Source organism: Lactuca virosa, chromosome 4, assembly GCF_052849685.1.
Source record: "Lactuca virosa cultivar CGN04683 chromosome 4, Lactuca_virosa_CGN04683_v6, whole genome shotgun sequence".
NCBI lineage: Eukaryota > Viridiplantae > Streptophyta > Magnoliopsida > Asterales > Asteraceae > Lactuca > Lactuca virosa.
Window position 1 is genome coordinate 222,861,621 of NC_136429.1, and position 20,430 is coordinate 222,882,050.

The 20,430-nt window shown below is 32.5% G+C and overlaps 1 protein-coding gene across 1 annotated transcript; it reads right to left on the reverse strand.

Moving 5' to 3' along the window:
• Positions 1 to 11,352: 11,352 nt before the first annotated feature.
• On the reverse strand, positions 11,353 to 16,112 carry LOC145108025 (AICARFT/IMPCHase bienzyme family protein). Its single transcript, XM_079045008.1, has 12 exons — positions 15,912 to 16,112; positions 15,744 to 15,837; positions 15,326 to 15,401; positions 15,116 to 15,212; positions 14,931 to 15,033; positions 14,728 to 14,861; positions 14,458 to 14,635; positions 14,153 to 14,307; positions 13,849 to 14,058; positions 12,349 to 12,696; positions 12,132 to 12,258; positions 11,353 to 11,661 (listed from the first exon to the last, which is right to left on the reverse strand). The coding sequence occupies exons 1-12, from the start codon at positions 16,056 to 16,058 to the stop codon at positions 11,510 to 11,512; spliced, it is 1,821 nt and encodes a 606-aa protein (XP_078901134.1). The 5' UTR covers positions 16,059 to 16,112; the 3' UTR covers positions 11,353 to 11,509.
• Positions 16,113 to 20,430: the final 4,318 nt, after the last annotated feature.

Genomic DNA, 20,430 nt, shown 5'->3' on the forward strand with positions numbered 1-20,430 from the left:
TTGACATTAATGACAAATTTAATTGGTTTCCATAAAAATGAGTTATAAGTATGGATCGCATTTAATATACATATAATTAATATAAAAATCCTATTGGTGCATTCTAGCACACAATAGATGTGAGAAACATTTGAACTTACATCTATATATATATATATATATATATATATATATATATATATATATAGAGAGAGAGAGAGAGAGAGAGAGAGAGATAGGTTCAAGTATTCTAACTAATTATTGTGTAGATGTAGAAATCAATGTGAGTCAATCATTTCAAAACCTAAATAAGGTAAATTTTTAATATTATCTATTAATTAATTTTAGTAATTAAATAAATATTTAATTAATCCCTTTAGATTAGGCAAAATAGTTTAAGAATTAAAAACCCTAACTGACCATACAAAACACATATATCGTTCTTCTGTAAGAATATGTATGAATCTATATTTGCATTTTAATATTTGAATATATAAGGATCATGTTATATTTCAAGTGAAGGTTCAATAATGTTGTTTTTCTACAAGAAGTTACTTCAATCAAAATGTGTACTCTATCAGAATATATTCTGGCATTTTCATAGAATATCGTTCTAACATAATTGCATTTTAAAAGAATAAAATCGATATAATTAAAATTTATGTTAGAATTAAAAATGAATTAATTAAAAATATCAGAATTCAAAATTAAAAGAATCAATATCCCTTAAAATCCGAAATTTTCATTAATTAAACATGTGTTTTCTAATTTAAACATGTGTCTCCTAATTTAAAGATAGGTAAATCATTACTTAAAATAACTAAAACCATTGGTCTACATTCATCCCTATATTCACACAATAATTAATTAGAATACAATAACCTAAGCCTATATATATATATATATATATATATATATATATATATATATATATTCTGTGTGTAAGGAATTAATCGATACCGTAAAACCATTGTATTAAAAATAATTATATCGTTGTCGTACCATGACTATGCATTTGGTAAGGTATTACCAGCCAAAGATGTTGGCTACCAATTATATTAGTTTCGGTTGGTAACATACTGCTCTAGCACATGTTCTTCTAATCAGCATGGCCAAAGATGTTGGCTACTCCTTGATCCTTGCCTTTTGTCGAGTTGGTCAAACTTGTGTCGTACTAAAATGTGCACTATGCACCTCCTAAATTGTATTAGATCATAGTTTTAATCTCTATTGGCACTTTGTTTATTCTGTTAGACCAAATAGACGGTGACATTAAAATCAACAACAATCATCATCTATTTTAGTGTAACCCATGAATTCACACAATACTAAAGTAGACAAACCAAAACTTGTACATATATAAAAATGTCAAATTGATTGAATTTTCATGTTAGTATCTTGCATATTCCAGATATTCAAGAATAGAGGTGTCCTAAAGATTGAACTCCTCAACCCATTTGAATACCTGAAGATAAAATACATACAAATTTCTATACTTAACTAGTAAATAAAACTTAACCCAATTACAGACTCGTGTGTCCCAATCCTCTCATGACCGTATAAAGGCCAAGTCTCCAACCATTTGAACTATAACTAAACTTCACAATCACATATGTAATTTCTTTACATCATGTACCTGCAATACACTTTTCAAAGACATTATTAAGAAGATAAACTTCATTCGTAAACACTACAATACCGAACACAAACTTGGGATGATTTCCAAATGTGCTCAAATATATTAGAGGGGAATTAGATATCTCCCCATTACAAAATTAAATGGACTTTAATCTTGTAACGTCCCGAATTTCAAAGGAAAATTTATCATTTTTATTTATTTAAAATATAGGTCTTACAAAACATTACAATTTATATAAAAGAGTATTTTAGCGGAAGTCTATAAAACTTTATTGATGTTTCGATGCTGATATTGTCATGTGTGAGCCTTTCCACGGTCTGATGAAGAACCTGCAAAGTGGTTATTCAACAATTGTAAGTCGATGCTTGTGAATTCCCTCAAAATATGCCATACCACAACACATATACAATGCATACACACAATGGTCTTCAACATATAGATGGTCCGCCCCTTGGCCTTCAGCACATAGTTGCTCCACCCATTTTGCCTACAACATATAGTTGGTCCGTATTTTAGCCTTTAACATGAAGCTAGTCCACCCGAGTCTATTGGCATTCAGCACGAGGTTAGTCCGCCCTCAACTCCATATGTAATATCATACACATATAACAACAGTCCACATAACAAGTAACTAACTATCCTAGTCTAATTGCCTAAGTGATTACTACAGGGTAATTATATCCTAACATACAGAGGATGAATACTATAGTATACAATATAGTGAGAAGAACTCACCCTGCCAGATTCTCATAGGATTAACAGTTAACCAAACAATTTAGTTGACGACCAACACTTCAACGAGGACAAACCTATATTACTATAGTTTATTAGTTCTTATGGTAATCTTGGTAAAGTAGGCTAGACCTATCACTAATCCCAATGAATACCGATAGTTCTATCAAATAAGGATCAGTCAGGTAGGACAGTTGGTAGGAAGGACCATTTTGGCGTATAGCCTTTCTAAAATCCAACAACCAAGCCAACATGACCATTCTAGTCACCTCTCCTGTAAGTAGATCAATCAGTATAACGACTAGGAATTACCGATAAATCTTAAGTATAGGTTCCTAGTAACGATGTATAACTATAATTATAAATTAAACGGAGTCAGAGTAAGTGTAGCTCACTTAGAGAGTACTATTGATGAGAACTGGGATCTAACCGAGCATAATACTGACTTGGGATCTCCTACTCAAACACTACTACTCAGATGAGTACTCAGGGTGTCGCAGGGTTACGCCGTAGTATAGAAATCTAAATAAAATGGGTTAAAAGTAAGGAATACTCGAGAGAAAAGCGGTGTAGGGTGTAGAGGAGGCAGCATATACGAAGCACATTATTTATAGGAGAGAAAACCATTTGTGTGTCATGCCCCTAGGCATGCGTGTCGCGCACTAGGGTGGCGTGGCTCCTTAGGTTGACTGACACGTGTCCAAAAAGGGTGGGGTTGTGTGGTTGACTTCAGGCGCAAGCTATGCGCGACGTGTGTGCGTGCGTGACGTTTTTCAGATTTTCAAAATTGCATAACTTCTTCATATGAGCTCCATTTTGACGTTCCTTATATCCACGGAAAGCTCTCGACAAGATCTACAACTTTCGTTTAGAATCTGTCGGCTAATTTTGAATTCATTTTTTCACACAGTGTTAGACTGTTAAAACCCATATAAAATGCGTAACTTTCTTATCCGGAGTCTATTTTCGACTGTCTTTATATCATTGAACTCCTACTAACGATATCATTAACTCTCGTTTAGACTGTGTCGGCTAAAAATCTATTTTTGAGTTGTACACTGTTATGTCGAATCTTAGAAAAATCATAACTTCCTCTAATGAAGTCAGATTTAAACGTTCTCTATATGCACGCTCTCATTTTAACAACTACTATAAATTTTGTTTAGATCACTTAGGCTAAAAAGTAATTTATCTAAATTTTACTCTTTTCATACGTAGAGTCGTGCTGGTTTAATCGTGAAACTTCAAAGAAGTATAACTTCTTCATATGAAGTCGGATTTACACGTTCTATATATCTACGAAAATCATATCGACGTTTCCTACGTGTCTATGATGATTATTTTGGCTTAAGAATAATATATATTTATTTTGTATTTTATTACAATCCATAGCTATAGTAAAATGGGGTGTTACAAATCTCATCCTAATTGCATACTTGTGCACTAAATATCTTTGTTAGACCTTTAGTCAAAGGGTCTATCAAAATTTGGTGTGTCATAAGAATGTCAACATACATTACACCAATCATGATTAATTCACCAACTATACTATGTCTAACACCCAAGTATCTATACTTTCCTTTATAAACTTGGCTATATGCCTTATCCAAAGTGACAGCACCATCATATATTGGCTTTGCCCGCAATGAAATCTCATACACCAAATTTTTTAGCCACTCTACTTCTTTCCCAGTGGAAACTAATGCAACAATATCATATTTTTTGTTGGGTCACTCAATTGTATAGATTTGATGATGCAAAATATATACACTATAGTTATAGTTAGTTAGTTAGTTAATCTGAAGATATGCTGATGGAAGTTCATATTTCGAAGACTGAAGAACATCCCATGATGACTGAGAGACTCTGAAGACTCTATCAGCACCAAAGGCAGGAAGACACCATCTACTGAAGACTGATCAGTGTGTCCAGACGTTTATGGTTATACACTGATGATACATTGATCGGGTGATACGTTGGTGACACCCCGATGCTGAAGCTAAAGCTAATCTCCCTGACACTGACGTTGATGCCCTGACCAGCAAGACTCCATGTAGCTAATGCTCTGATCAGCATCTGATGTGTTGGTGCTGATATCCGAATCTAGAGAAGATCTGATATGATTCATTCCTTATATACCAGATTAGTTTATATGTAGATTAGATACAATCCCTTGATTGAAAGGATTCACTAGAATAGATTAGTATATATTCATGTATTATGGTAAAACCCTAAGTAGGTCTTTGTGACGGCTTAGTGTCATTTGATTTGTGCACCTCGTTCTCTTGGTGAGAACATTCTTTATTGGTGAAAGATATCTTTGTGATACTTCTGTAGTCTTCATTGCCTTTCTTAGTTTCATATACAAATATTTAGGTCTGGGACCAACAATTCTATTGTTGAGTTTGTAATACAAGTTTGCTTCTTGGATTCCCAAGAAATGGCACCTCCACAAATCAAGAATACCTCATAACTAGTAAAAGATTGATCTTGTATGTTGGATATCCAACTTGCATCTGAATACCCTTCTAAATAAGAAGGATATCTAAAGTAGCTTAAACCATAATTAATGTTTCCTTTTGAATATTCAAATATTCTTTGAGTTTCTTATCAATGTTGAGTACTAAGATTACTAGTACACATACCCTTTCCTATAACATAAGCAATATCAAGCATAGTTCTTATCACAACAAACATAAAGCAACCAATAGCCTTGGAGTATTCCAATTGTGAAAATAGGATTTTATGTATTCATCATCAAATTTACACTTGGAACCATAGGTAGGTTCACGTGAGTAGAATTATCATAATTAAACATATTGAGAATTTTCTCAATGTATGTGAATGGGTAATAACAATCTCTTTGTTAACTCGTATAATCCTAATTCCAAGAATTATATCAGCATCCTCCATGTCCTTCATGGAAAACCTAGATGACACAATTTCTTAGTTTTATCTACTTGATTTTGCTCAATACCAAAACTCAACATGTAATCTGCATATAAACAAATGATGACACCCAAACCAGTAGCATAAAATCTACTACAAACACATTTTCACATTGAGTTAAAGCCAAAACAATTGACAAAATTACTTCATAAAACTTTTGATGTTATTATTTGGGAACTTTTTTCATCACATACAAATATTTTGTAAGTTTACACACCTCATGCTCGTTATCGAGCATACCAAAACCTTCAAGTTGTTTCATGTAAAATTCTACATCAAGATCACCATTTTATAGGCTTTTTGTACATTAAATTGATGATTAATCATATTATGAATAGCCGCCAAGGCGGTCAACAATCTAATGGTTGAAATTTGAGCTACTAAAGCATATATGCCAAAAATAGTCAATTCTTGGTTTTTGCCCAAACCCTTGAATGACCAATCAAACCTTAAACTTATCAGTGGTCCTACAAACTTTCATATTCTTTTTTAAGATTCGTTATCAACGAAGTAGTCTAGAACCTGGAGGTAAATATAATAACATTCAAGTGTTATTCTCAATAATAGATGAAATTTCATCATCAATTGCTTCTTTCAAAACGAAAATATCTCGAGACTCTATCACCTCTCGAAAGGTCTTTAGATCATCATAAATATTGTACCAACAATACTATTAAAGTCCAAGTTCATCCCTTGAACCTTCTTCCAAATGAAGTTTATATTCAGGACAAAACTTTTTGGCAATGCGGCCTCGTTTTATTTTTCTTACCTAATACGGTTCTAGATCAACTATTCTATTCAAATATTCTGAATTTTGGACTTCACTGATGTTCATAATCATATCCTTAGGCCTCAAAAATGATGAAAACGTATTTCATTAAAAATCACATCCTACGACTTAATTATGATATTTACTAACACTAAATCATTATGTGTCATTACATATCACCAATAATCCTTGAATTTTCTGTGTATTCAATGAAAATACAATATATTTCATGTTGTCACGAAGTTTTCATTTTGGGAATGGACAATTTTGCAACAGCCTCACAACCCTATATACAAAAATAGTTAAAATTTGGAGTTTTCTTGTATGTACCAAAGTTCATATGGGGCTATTTTGTTCTTTTTATTTAAAAATATTTTATTAGAACATAACAGGTCGTTAACGTCTACACTCCCCAAAATCCCTCACTAAATCTCGAGTAAGAAAGCATCAAGTTTGTCATCTCTTTAAGTAATCGATTTTTTTTACGTTCGACAATTTCATTTTGTTGTGGTGCGTAAGGTATCGTTGTCTCATGAATGACGTCAATTGATTGAAGGTATTGGGGTCCATGTATTCTTGCCCCCGATTAGTTCTAAGACACTTAACTAAACTACCCATTTGTAGTTCAACCTTGTTTTAATGATCTAAAAATTTTCCAATGCCTAATATTTTACGAGTAAGAGATGGACATAACAAACTCGAGTGACATCATCAATAAAAGTAACAATTGAATTTTTATTACCTAGAGATGGATTGGAGTGGAAATCAAGTCACTTTGTGTAAGTTCCAAAATAATTGATTTCTATTAATATTAGAAATTTTTTGTTTTGTAACTTTTGTTAACATACAAGTCACTATGTATAAGTTCCAAAATAGTTGATTTCTATTAATATTAGAAATTGTTTGTTTTGTAACTTTTGTTAACATACAAGTCCTGTATTTTTCTACATTGATATCAAAAGCTATAATTAATCTATATTTTGACGTTTGATGCATTGTTATAAAATTAACATGACCCAAACAAGCATGCCAAAGAATGGAATTATCAAATTTAGAAGTATTAAAAGTCGATGAGACAAAACTAGAATTTTGAGCAACACATAATTTTATTAACTATATTTAAGCGAACATTATATTTCAATTGCAATATCATGGTTTTCACCATAAAAATTTTCTTTATATTAATGATTATTTAAAAAAAATGCAACCAAAGTATTTTAAATATTATTTTAAAAATAATCACCCACATTACTTTAATTCCAAAAACAACCCAAAATAAAGAGTTTAAATTTTAATAAACCAAAACGATGAAATGACCACCATGACAACTTCAAGTGGTATCAACTAAACATAAAAGGAACTTCACCAAGCCATTTACCTAAGCAATACGTATCAATACAAGACAAACATGGTAAACAATAATAAGAAAAAAAAATGTCAACAACTACTTAGTGAGCCAACTAGTTTTTCAGTGTCAAAGTGAAAAACATACACTTCCCCTAACGGGTCAATCGTTCAAATCGTCAACACAACAAGTTTTCAACTTTACAAAGTACAAATCACTGCATAAAACTATTATGCATTATTATTGCTTTTGTAACGACCTGAATTTCCTTCCGTCAGCGACGTTAGTTTCCGTTACTCAAATTGTTTCTTTTTATGATGCTAAAGTTAAATAAGTTAAATAAAATCGGTGTCAAATAATATCTAAAAGAATTAATTATTAATTAATATGAAATAATTTAATTAAATTGATTTATATGGTTATATGGTAAAAACAATTCATTAAAAGGGTATCAATGGAATTGAGGGGCTAAAGGGTTATTAAAATAAACTTTAATATTTAGCTTATTAGGGTTAGGGGTGTTTGTAATTTTATTATGAGACGTGAGGGACCTTATTTATCGATGACTAAACACTTAAAATCACTCCTAAACATGAATTTTAATCATAATTATCTTATTTTAACCATTACATAACATGCAAGAAGTAATAAAGAAATTATGGAAGAAGTTTGAGCTAAAATGGATAAGTTTGAAATTTTGGTGTTTAGTAGGAGGTCACTCGACCAAATTAATCTATGTCTAGCCTCTAAATCGACCGAGTCAACCTACAACATAAACATTTCAAGCAGTTTTTGGTCCATGGTTATCCAAACTTAATCCAAATCCTTCCTAACAACTTCTAATGGTTCTAGTTATGTGCTAATTCTTAATAATTATGTATAACCTTTTTGTGAACAGAATTACCCGATGATCTAAGATACAAATGTGATTTATGCATCCAAAAAGCTTGATTACATTCCATGCATGTAATATAATCTTTAAAATGACACACATACACTTTTGATAACCTAGATTATCATAATTGTGTCTCAAATTGACTTAACGAATCAAATTTATGATACTATAATGAGTCTTAATATATCAAAAGCTAAATCATGTCATAAGGATAGTTGGTATGCCCATCGGGATGGGAATAGATGTCCTAGGTGGCATTACCGCCCCATGCTTTAGGTATCGCAAATGATGAACTTCCCCAATATGAGTATCACATACATGATGCAACCCATCATTTATCTCATGCATTATGGATTGTACACTATGGATTTAGTATTTGTACATCTAGTTGTGGTCATAAAAATGAGAAAAAAATAGCCATTGGATGATGTGGTGTTGATGTGAAAGAGAGGGGATTCTAGGTTGCAAACTCCATTGAAGTCATAACTCAACTTGAAAACACAAATAGATCTACAAGTGCAATTATCAAACAATGATGGATTCCAATGTTCAAAAGGAGTTTAGAAGAGTTAAAACAAAGTAAAAACTAACTTCGGTTCCATTTTAAGAAGGTTAGAAATCGAAATCTCCCATTGATAGGGTTTAAAGCTTCAAAATGACATCAAAACTCAAAATAAAGCAATATAAAAGTAAAATGGGGATTTATTAATGATCTAATTAGTGAAACTAGTTAGAAAAAACTATACAAACATCCAAATCATAATAGATTTTCGGATTTGGGGAAATCTTCAAACCCTAGTTCGAATTTCTAGATGAAACAAGTGAAGATTGTGCCTTCTAAAGCTCAAAGGAAAGGATTCTAGCTTCTCATCTTCAAATTCCCTTCTAGTTCCTCTCATATCCATTGTCATCCTCTCTCTAGCCTTCTCTCATCGTTCTTTTCAAGTGAAGCAAAGTAAGGGATGATATCTTCTAATTTTTTTGACAATTGGCAACTTAAACCCTTCGACAACTAACTTTTATAATTTGACCACACTTGACTATTAACTATTCAACTTCTAAAATTCTTATTTTGGTGATTTCTAACATAATCCCAAAACATTTAGTCCCTAAACCTAATCAAAACAAGGTCAACATAAGTTTCATAAGTTTGATAGTTTTAGTCCCTAACTCAAATTCTTAAATTAACTGAAGTTAAGCTTTCTAACACTTTAAAACTTTTTAATTATTAAATACTAATTATTTACTCTATCTTATTTATCTGAATTATTTAATAAATAATTTATATTTTGCCTAAAGATGGGGATGTTATATAATATGTCTATCCTTAATTGTTTATTAATACTAATAAAGATTTATAACTTTGGTATTTGAAGGCTTTAAATTATTTTCTATAGATGAACGCATACAACTAAAATTTATGGAAAAAAGAACGGTAATTCTTCTTACACTAGTCTTCATTTTTGGTCTTTACTTAGTAAATTACATAGATTGTCCTTGTGGTATATTACTTATTTCATATTTGATCTAAGGGTAAATAAATGAGCCATTCTAAAGAAATTAACAAATCAAAAGTTAGGGGTGTTTCACTTGTCTTTTTTAGAGGCAAAAGTCATTTTTAGAAAAGATAAAAGATAAAAGATGTTTGGTAAAAACATTTTAAAAACTACTTTTGGATTTTGGATATAAGGAAAACTGACTTTTTGGAAAAGTTAGGAAAACCTGACTTTTTGTAACTTTTCCAAAAATGACTTTTGTCTCTCAAAAAACAAGCCAAACACCCCCTTAGAATTAAGACTGATGTACCAATCGTGCAAGGTTTTGAAAACACAAGGAGCAACAATGTAGCATTGACCAACGGTATCCTTTAGTTGCCACTTTTTAGAAATCACGAGTACGAAACTTTCTTTATATTTTAATTTGTCTTTGGGTATAAACTTTAGAGTAAATTGCTTATTTGGTCCCTATAGTTTGTTGAAAGTAACACCTTTAGCTATAAGATTCATTTCTTGCACTCTTAGTCCTTATTTATGTATTTCATAACCTTTGGCCACTCACCTAACTATTGTTAAGGTTGAACCGTTAAGACCTTTCATGTACCATGCACATGAGGGTATTTTGGTCTTTTTGATCTATTTTTATTCTTATTTTGATCAGAGAGAGAGCTTCCATTACATGTATCCTTTTCTCATTTACGTCTTTTTGTCATTCTACGATCGGAAAAAGCAGAGATTAGTAACCTCCTTTGCACCCTGCATTGTTGTTGTCTTCTTCATGCAAGTGATTTTTTGTGGGTTGTTTATATTTCTATTTTATGGGTTTATGATGTCCCCATCATGAAGATGATGTTTCTATTCTATGGATTTTTTATTTTTCTTCTAGTACCTATTTGAGAATATCTTTTGTTGTAATGATAATAAAGTTCGAACAGTAGTACACATATTTAAGACGATAATTGACTCAAGTCTTCCTTGTGGTTAGTTTTTATGTGTTTGTTTTTTAAGGGGATACATGTTTGTTTCTTAAGGGGATACACTCAAGGATCCTCATATATTCTTCATGTTCATCTTGTTCTTGGTGTTCTTCATCTACATGAAAAGACCAAAATACCCTCATGTTCATCTTGTTCTTGGTGTTCTTTATCTATACATGAAAAAGACCAAAATACTCTCATGTGAATGCACACATTAAGGATCCTCGTATGTTCTTAGTGTTCATCTTGTTCTTGGTGTTCTTCATCTACATGAAAAGACCAAAATACCCTCATATGAATTGTACAAAAAGGTCTTAACCTTTCAGCAGGAACCAAACAGGTAATGTACTCTAAATTTTTTGAAAAATTAGTCATTTACATTTTTACTTTAAGTCACTTTTACATTCTTTAAAGTTCCGCATATTGGTTACATGTTTCTCATAAAAGCATTTTAATAACAATTTTATTTAAATAACACATTAAAACAACAATAATTGCCTTTTTATTTTACACTACAGAATATATGCCAAAGGAACTACTTTTAGGGTTATGAACAAACACAAGATAAATATTAAAAAAAAAAAAATCCACCCATTATTATGATTAGTACATCTTCAGAAAATCCCCTACATGGAGCTCAACACAGCTCTTAGCCTCGTACATTTAAAACACCAAAATCTTTTCGATTCTTGGTCCAAGTCAATACACTTAAATTACATTTTTACCCCTCAATGCCGAAAGTGCCTCACACCCGTGAACACAAGTGAAACATCGTATTTATTACAACAATCAATCGCATCGCCATCTCTTATGCTGCCACCTGGCTCAGCAATAACACCAATCCCACTTTCACACGCTTCCTCGACAGCATCTTTCCATGCTGTTCATAAAAACATTTACAACAGTATTTCAGATATTTGATTTAATAGTTAAACAATTTCATACATTTGATGACTCTTACAATAGTCTATAAGTTAGCTTTTTAAGCCTGTCTTTGTCATGACAAAGCTAGCTTATTTTTTTAACTTTTTTAAGTTGTCATGTTTCATAAGCCAAAAAATAGCTTATAATCTAGCTTATAGCCTTAATTAATTATAGAAAACTGATTATCCTAAATGTTATTTTATATATTTCAGTTAGTTTTTACCAAATATTATTTTTTATCAGCTAGCTTTTCAGCTATTCCGCCAAACATAACCTAAAAAGCTATTTGAGACAACTTATTGATAAACTCATTGGTCTTTTTCAATAAGTTTTCCAAATATACCCTTGTATGCTCATTTCCCACTATATACTCCCCTTATGTCCTTTTATGTCATTTTACATTCGTCATATAAACGAAGTATTTACCAAATGGGAAAAAGGCGTCACTAGCCAAAGCGGCTCCTTTGACTTCATCTCCGGCTTTCCTTAAAGCAATCCTTAAACTCTCCAAACGATTCGGCTGCCCACTTCCCATACCTAACATACAGTTATCCTACAAAACAGGTAAAAACTAACCATGGTTAGAATATGAATATCAATATATCATCCATTTAAAATTTAAAATAATAAATAAATAGATTACCTTTGCGATTACAATTGCGTTGCTTTTGACATGTTTGACACACAACCATGCGAATTTAGCATCGCTGAGCTCGGAAGCTTCCGGAACCTTCTTGGAAACAACATCGAATTTGATTTCTTCGGGTGTTAAATCATCGGAATCCTGGGCTAACCAGCCGCCACCCACTTGTCTAAGTGAGAGTTTTCCGGTTTTGTTTTTCTTTGCTTCTAGAATCCTTAAAGTCTTTGACTTGCCACGTAGGATTTCAAGACCCTTTTGGGAATAACTTGGAGCAACAACAATTTCATAGAACATTCTAGTTTCACCATCTGTTGGGCTTCTGAATTCTCTTATATCCCTAGCAAGAGACTTTTAATACAATTTGATATGTCAATGTATTATTATAATAAATAATAGTAACAGGGAAATTATAAAAAAATGAAACTGAACCAATCGGGAAAAGCGAAAGTTTGGTTTTTTGAGTTTAAGAAAAACCGAATTTTTATATATGGTTTTTAGTATTTTTATAGATAATAAAAAATAAAAACCAAGCAAAACCTAGATGCCCTAAATGACATGAGTTTAACTGATTAGGTATTTAATATCGAAATAATTAACAAACTTTAGCATTGTTGAAGTAGAAAATCCCAAAAATTAAATTTATATATATATATATATATATATATATATAGTGACTTTTTCGAAAGTCAAAAACCAAATTTATTTTTTCTGTTTCTATTTTAGTCAAAAACCGAAACAGAACAAACCATAATGGGAAAACACCATGAAAGTCCTTATATTTTGGCTTTATGATCGATTTAGTCCTTATAGAATATTTTTTATTCAATTAAGTCCCAAAAACCGGCAATTATATTCATTTTGACCCTTTTACCCAGTCAACAGGTCATCCCTCTTTCAAAATTTACACTTTTGGCCTAGATTTTAAATTTTATTACAAATTTGGTCCAAAATTTACACTTTTGGCCTAGATTTCAAAATTTTGTTACAAATTCATCCTAAATTTAGTTTTTTTACAACCTTTTTTTTCAAAATTTTGTTTCGAAATCTGGTCCAAAAGTGTAAATACTAGACCAAATTTGTAATAAATTAAAATTTTGGGCCAAAAGTGTAAATTTTGAAAGTTTGATAGACATGTTGACCGGGTAAAATGGTCAAAATGAATACAATTGCCGGGTTTTGGAACTTAATTGAATAAAAAATATATATAAGAACTTTTATGGAGTTTTCCCAACCACAAAAGTTTAATTATTTTCCCAAATTAACCATTTTGACCAGATATAACATGTCAAAATAGTTAATTTGGAAAATTACAGATGAAACCCTGATACAACATAGCAAGTCAAAGTGGTTAAATTGGAAAATTATCTTAAATTTTTCAAAATTTGATTGGAAAAAATGAAGTATTAGTGTTTTTTTGTAAATTCACATAAGTAATTATATAATATGTAACAAAAAAGAATAGTGAAGCAGATGATGACGTGGCAAGGTAAAAAATTTCACCTCATCAACTTCTTTGTTGAAGGCTACAATCCCACCAAAAGCACTCACAGGGTCTGCTTTTACAGCTAACCTATATGCTTCAATAAGATCATCACGTGAAGCTACTCCACAAGGATTTGTGTGTTTTACAACAACACAAGTTGGCTTTTCAAACTCACAAACACAATTCCAAGCTGCATCCGCATCCAAATAGTTATTATATGACATTTCCTATCACAAAACAATTAAAAAAGATTGTTACTTGTTACAAATTGTACTAAAAAAAGTTCAACAAGAACATTAAAAAATATGTAGTCTCTCTCACCTTTCCATGGTGTTGAATAGCTGTTGCAATTCCACCACCATTAAACTCAGATAAGCTGCTATCAGTGTAAAATGCAGCCTTTTGATGAGGGTTTTCACCATAACGAAGTGAACTCTTGAGAGAAAGTGGCACAGTGAATGTAGGTGGAAATTTATCTAGAAGTATAAGTTTTTGTGTTGTATTAAGAAGGGTAAGTGATGAATTGTATAAAAGTATAAACTTTTTGATGTGGGTCATTTGTAAGACACCAAAAGGGGGAGAATCTTGAATTCAATTTGAAGAATGAAATAGATGAGATTACTTACCTTCTTCAGTTTGTTTCCATAACCACTCAGAAACTGCAGAATCATAAGAAGCAACATGTTGGAAAGCTTTCCATGCGAGTTTTCTTCTGAATTGTTGGTCATCTTTGTTGGCTTTGAGGAATTGTAGAACTAAAGGGTAATCTTGGGTGTCAACTACAACCAAGACATCTTTGTGATTCTGTTTCAAAGAAAAAGAAGTTTATAAAGAGATCATTATTGTTTATATCATATAGTATTACTATTTTGTGTTGGTTTTATGTTTTTAATAACCTTTGCTGCAGCTCGTATCATTGTAGGACCACCGATATCAATGTTCTCAATTCCATCATCAAATGTAACTCCATTGGTGGAGGTGACTTTTTCATAGAAGGGATATAGATTTACCACAACAAGTTCAAATGTACCTAAAAGGGGAATCAAGATTTATTATATAATAACCGATTCAATGTATGAATGTTAACTATATAACTTACTGATATTGTGCTTGTCTAGAGCTTCCATGTGATGGTTTTGGTCTCTTCTAGCAAGAATACCTCCATGTACATTTGGATGTAAAGTTTTTACACGACCATCAAGCTGTGAAGATTGTAAAGGCAATTGATTTTAGAATTCAAATATAAATGAAAAGATGTGTTTTCTAATGCTTTTGTGGATATACCATTTCAGGGAAATTGGTAAGCTCTTCAACTTTTCTTACAGAAATTCCAGCTTTCTCCAGAGCAGATGCTGTTCCTCCAGTTGACACAATTGTGTATCTGAAGTTCAAGTCATAGAACTTTATCATTGTGACTTCAAAAGGGTAAGTCAATAATATAATGGAAGAATAACAATCTCTAATCTATAAATGCAAATGTGAGTAGAAGTTCACCCCAATTCTTGAAGTCCAGTGGCAAGAAGATCCAAATCCTTCTTGTCTGACAACGAAATTAACGCCTGCTTGCTTCCTGAAACAGAGTAAACATGCATAAAGTAAAACAGCAAGTTTTATCTCTCTGGATGGTTCTCAATGGATTCTGATAGGCCAATTTGATGTTTGAACCTAAACAATGATGAATTACCAGATGTAGAACTCCACCCCCACCCCTAATAGTGAAATTGACGATTTAAATAAAATCGAAATGTAATACGTCGCTATTTTAGGGGTCGGGTAGAGGTCTTACAAAAGTCGAACAGTTCATAGAAGCTACTAAAACCTAATTCCATAAAACGCCTTTGGTGTTATGAAACATCCGTATGGCAGCATTGCATGCACATGCACTAATCAAAGTAAATTCAGGTGTCAGTACCAGATGCAGAGGCGATAGAGCCGGCCATGGTTTCAGCAGCTTCCGCAGTTGCCTTGTTTCGATAACAATTCAATCGTGATGAACAGCTTAATAACTGAATCGAACAAAACATTTCGTCAGTTAGAAGTAGAAAACTTCAAACAAAAAATGAAAACTCAAGTGTTTAACCTGTTGGAAGCAAAAATTGCTACTTCTCTGAGAATCAGACAGAGGAGAAACAGTAAACGGGAGGTGAGAATATGTTGTCGGAGAAACACGGCTAGTTACGGCGGTTGAGGCGGTGATGGTGGTGGACGGAGCACCGAAGCTGAGCATTTTTGTGAGGGTTTTGTTTTCGATGTCCGATTGTCAGCTGCGTTCTGCATATCGGCCCATACATATCTTATAATAGACAAAGCCCATTTTCTTATCGAGCTTTTGAACCATATACGATATATATGTGAAGAGGCCCATTTTTTAATGGACTCGAATTCGTATACGTTAGAGTTAGAACATTATTAAGTTGCAGAGACAATCTTAATTAAACTTAGGGATAATGACTTAAAAAGTTAATATATATATATATATATATATATATATATATATATATATATATATATATATATATATATATATATATATATATGGTCATTGAGTTTTCTTTCGTCCATATTTACCTTTTCAACTTGTTAAACTATACACATTCAGTCATTATGACCAACTACTCTATGTTAGCCCCGGTAAAAATGACTTAATAGGTTATATATTTATCACTTTGTATACATTTAGTCCTTAATATTTTTGTATACATTCAGTCTTTAATATTTTTGTATACATTTAATCCTTAATATTTTTTTAGTTGCAAAATAAGTTATTTTTGTTTTTATACTTATGAATGATCTATTTAGGTTTTTCTCATTACATCTTACGTTGAACAATCATTAATGAGGTGTTTGAGGCTTTTGATGCTTATGTCCATCGCGATATCGACTACTTGGTTGCTTAGGTCATATGTTATAAACGTCATAACTTCTTCATATGATCTCAGATTTTAACGATCTTTATATCCATGTGTTTGTATTTTAGTCTATTACAACTTTTGTTTATATTACTCCAGTTAAAAAGTGATATATTTTTACTTACGATCTTTATATCCATCCGTTTTTTTATGAATGCATGTATGGATGTTTTTTCTAATAAAATCGTAAGTAAAAATATATTACATTTTAACGGGAGTAATTACGAAAGTTGTAGTAGACTCAAAAAAACAAACATGTGGATATAAAGATCGTTAAAATCCGATATCATATGAAGAAGTTACGACGTTCGGAACACAAGACCTAAGCCAAACCACAAGACCTATGCAACCAAACAGTCAAGATCGCGGTGAACATAAACATCAACAACCCCAAACAACGCATCAATGGTTGTCCCACGTAAAATGTCATGAGAAAAAAGTAAATAAATCATTCATAAGTACTGAATGTGTAACACCATAAATTTTCAAAACAAGTTTTTCATTTAAAATCGCATAATTCTCATAACACATTCCACGAAAATCTCATTTATTTAATTGATAAACCGCAACTCCAAAATTTATTTGATTCAAATCCAGGATCCTCAATCATAACTCTTTCACTGGTGTGTACAATCAAGCCGGTGCCTTTACGTGATCCTGAGAAAACCTGAAACACATAACACATAACACGGTAAGCACGAAGCTTAGTGAGTTCCCCAAAATACCACATACAACATATTAGCCACTCGAGGCTATAACTCTGTAAGACCTTCCGGTCAATGTGTCTCAGTGGGACCCTCCAGTCCCACAACTCTGATGGACCCTCCGGTCCTAACTCTGTTGACCTTCCGGGCCTAACTCTGTAAAGCTCTGCATAGCATAAATCACAAAGACATAATGCACAGTGTAAAACATACGTCAAGATAACATAATACTCAATGTAAGCACATAAGACCTTCCGGTCACACATAATGTAACACCCCAATTTTCTAATATCGATTAAATGACAAATAATCGTTCCAACATCTCCCAAGATCAATTCTAAACTTACTTATAGACTAAACTACAGCGGAAGCAAAATAAAATAAAATCTTCAATTGAACAACTTCGGGTGTTACGTCTTTGTGGAATTCCTCTGTCGTCTTCTGGATCAATCCTTCTCCTTGGACTTTTTGCTGCCACTTGCTAAATAGTTTCCTGGATTGCGCACATTTAAAGTTTCTAAATGGGTAAGCCTATGGCCTAGTGAGTTCGTGTTGCACATACATATCCATCACTTAAAAAAATAGTTTTATCATATATGTTCAATAAATCATATAACAAAACATATCACCCGACGACATAATTTAGGGGAACGATTAATTATCCAGAGAAAGAACCAAAGATTCATTTCCCTTCTCCTTGAGACAACTTATCATCCATTGTACTCAAGTATTTTAAATATCCAAGGAAATGAGTATGACTCTCAATCCCTATCCCCGCCGATCACACACATCCGTCATGCTCACGGCGAATAAACACCCACCCGTTCCCGCTAAACATGTCATCCAAAAACACACCCAGTAGATAACAAATCCAAAATAACATTTTTACGCAACCATACTTATCATAAAATATACTGTCAGTAAATAAATAAAAACCACATAATAAATGCATGATAAACATTTATGTGCGATCAACCACAGAACACGAAAAAAACTCACCTTGCTGGCGTTAGGTCTTAAGCGGATGTTGTCACGCTACTTGCATACATGCACCCTACGTTTAACCAACAAATTTTCTAAGGTTGCAATCCTAGAAATATCTTATGTGTTCGTGGCATTTAGTTCAACTACTCGTATGTCTCGTTTGGTCAACTAATATTTTAGTTATCGATCTTTAAAATATGTTAAAATGTGAAATTTTCAAAAATAAACACCAACCATTAATTATTAAATAAAATGGTCAAAAGTTTTTAATAAATAGGAAGTTCATGTACTTAAGTGTAATTAAACCAAATTAACATGCATTTAAATCTTCATGCCTAATCACCTAACTTTTAATTTCATTTGGAAACAAAAGAACATACGAACATTTCTACTGCTTGTACAAAAATGTCCAAACCTCCAGGGACCATTCTTGTAATTTGTAGGTTTGTATTTTGTATTGTTTAAGATCTAAGAATAAGGAAAAACGATCATTTTGTAAGGACCACTTTTGTAATTTGTAAGCAATTTGTAAGCAATTTGGAAGACAACTCACGGTACCCACAATTAAATGTGGGTTGCCCCATAATTGTATCGACTATCTTCCTAACCCGAAAAACGCAATCTTTTTTTCTATAATTTTTAAGAATTTCAAACTCGTTTTTTTTATGCACAAACCTTTTGATTGATTTAACTTATAACCACTTCTTGTTTTCACCATTTTCCAACCTAAACGACGTTCAATTTCAATATAGAAAACCATATTATTCTAGATTAAATGCATCTTTTTATATCAAAATATATCAATTTTGTTTTAAATCAAATTTAACCATTTCCTGACTACCACGGAGACATACGATCGAACCAACCATGAAACACACAATCTAAAGCTATTTCCTTAAACTATTTCGAACGAAAATTAGGACATACCTTAATTTCTAGAGAAATTTCAAAAATCTTCACAACTTTTTGCCCCTGAATTCTCCATCGAATCTCAGTCGTTTCTTGCAATTCCAATGGGGTTTTCACTCGATTTATCAAGCTATATATAATGCCTAAGTTTGTAACATTTCTAGTTAACCCAAAAGTCCAAATTTATGACTCTAATCAAGTGATGGGTTTTGGAATTTAAATTTCCATAATTTCTCTATTTACTCCTAATTAATTCCTTAATCATAATTATAATAATATATTTATACCATGTATTTATATATTTATTTTAATTTGAGTTATCACACATAAGTACCACTCTAGGTAAAGTATAGTGAGAAGACTCACCTCGCAAGCAGGTGAGCAAATAACCTCGCGCTCGGATCTCGAACTAGCCTCCGCCTAACAAAAAGGATGAATATCTCTAATTAATACTCTTTTCACGACTCAGATAACCGAAGGCTATTCTTTCTCTCTCTAACTCTTTGAAGTGGGTAAAAGACCATTTTACCCCTCCATGGTCTCCATTCCTCATGTTGACCAAACCCCAGAGTCAACGGAAGTCAAACTCGAGTCAACAATCTATGTTTGACCCGACTCGTCGAGTGCACTCTTGCGACTCGTCGAGTCCCCTCGTATTCTCAGAAGTCTCCAAAAAGTTCAGCTCAACTCGTCGAGTTGACCCCCAACTCGCCGAGTTATCGCGCAAACAACCCATCGGGACAAACCCTCACTGACTCGTCGAGTCAGGCTAAGGACTCGGCGAGTCCCTTCGATCAGATTCCTCATTCAGACGATTTAAGGCAGATCCATCACTCCAAACACTAGATCTACCATCCTAAGGGTAGATTGTCACATAAAGCTGCAAGCTTTACGTTCAAACATGGCATGAAAGGCTCATAATGCCAAAATTGTTCTAACAAGGATGATTAACCACAATGACTCTTATATGGCCAAATAAAGCTAAAATCTTTGGACTCTCTGAACCTCACAAAGTCCATATCTGAGGTTCCCACCTCAAGCCATGCACACATCACTCCATGACACAAGATAGATGGAAGAAAACCCTAACAAT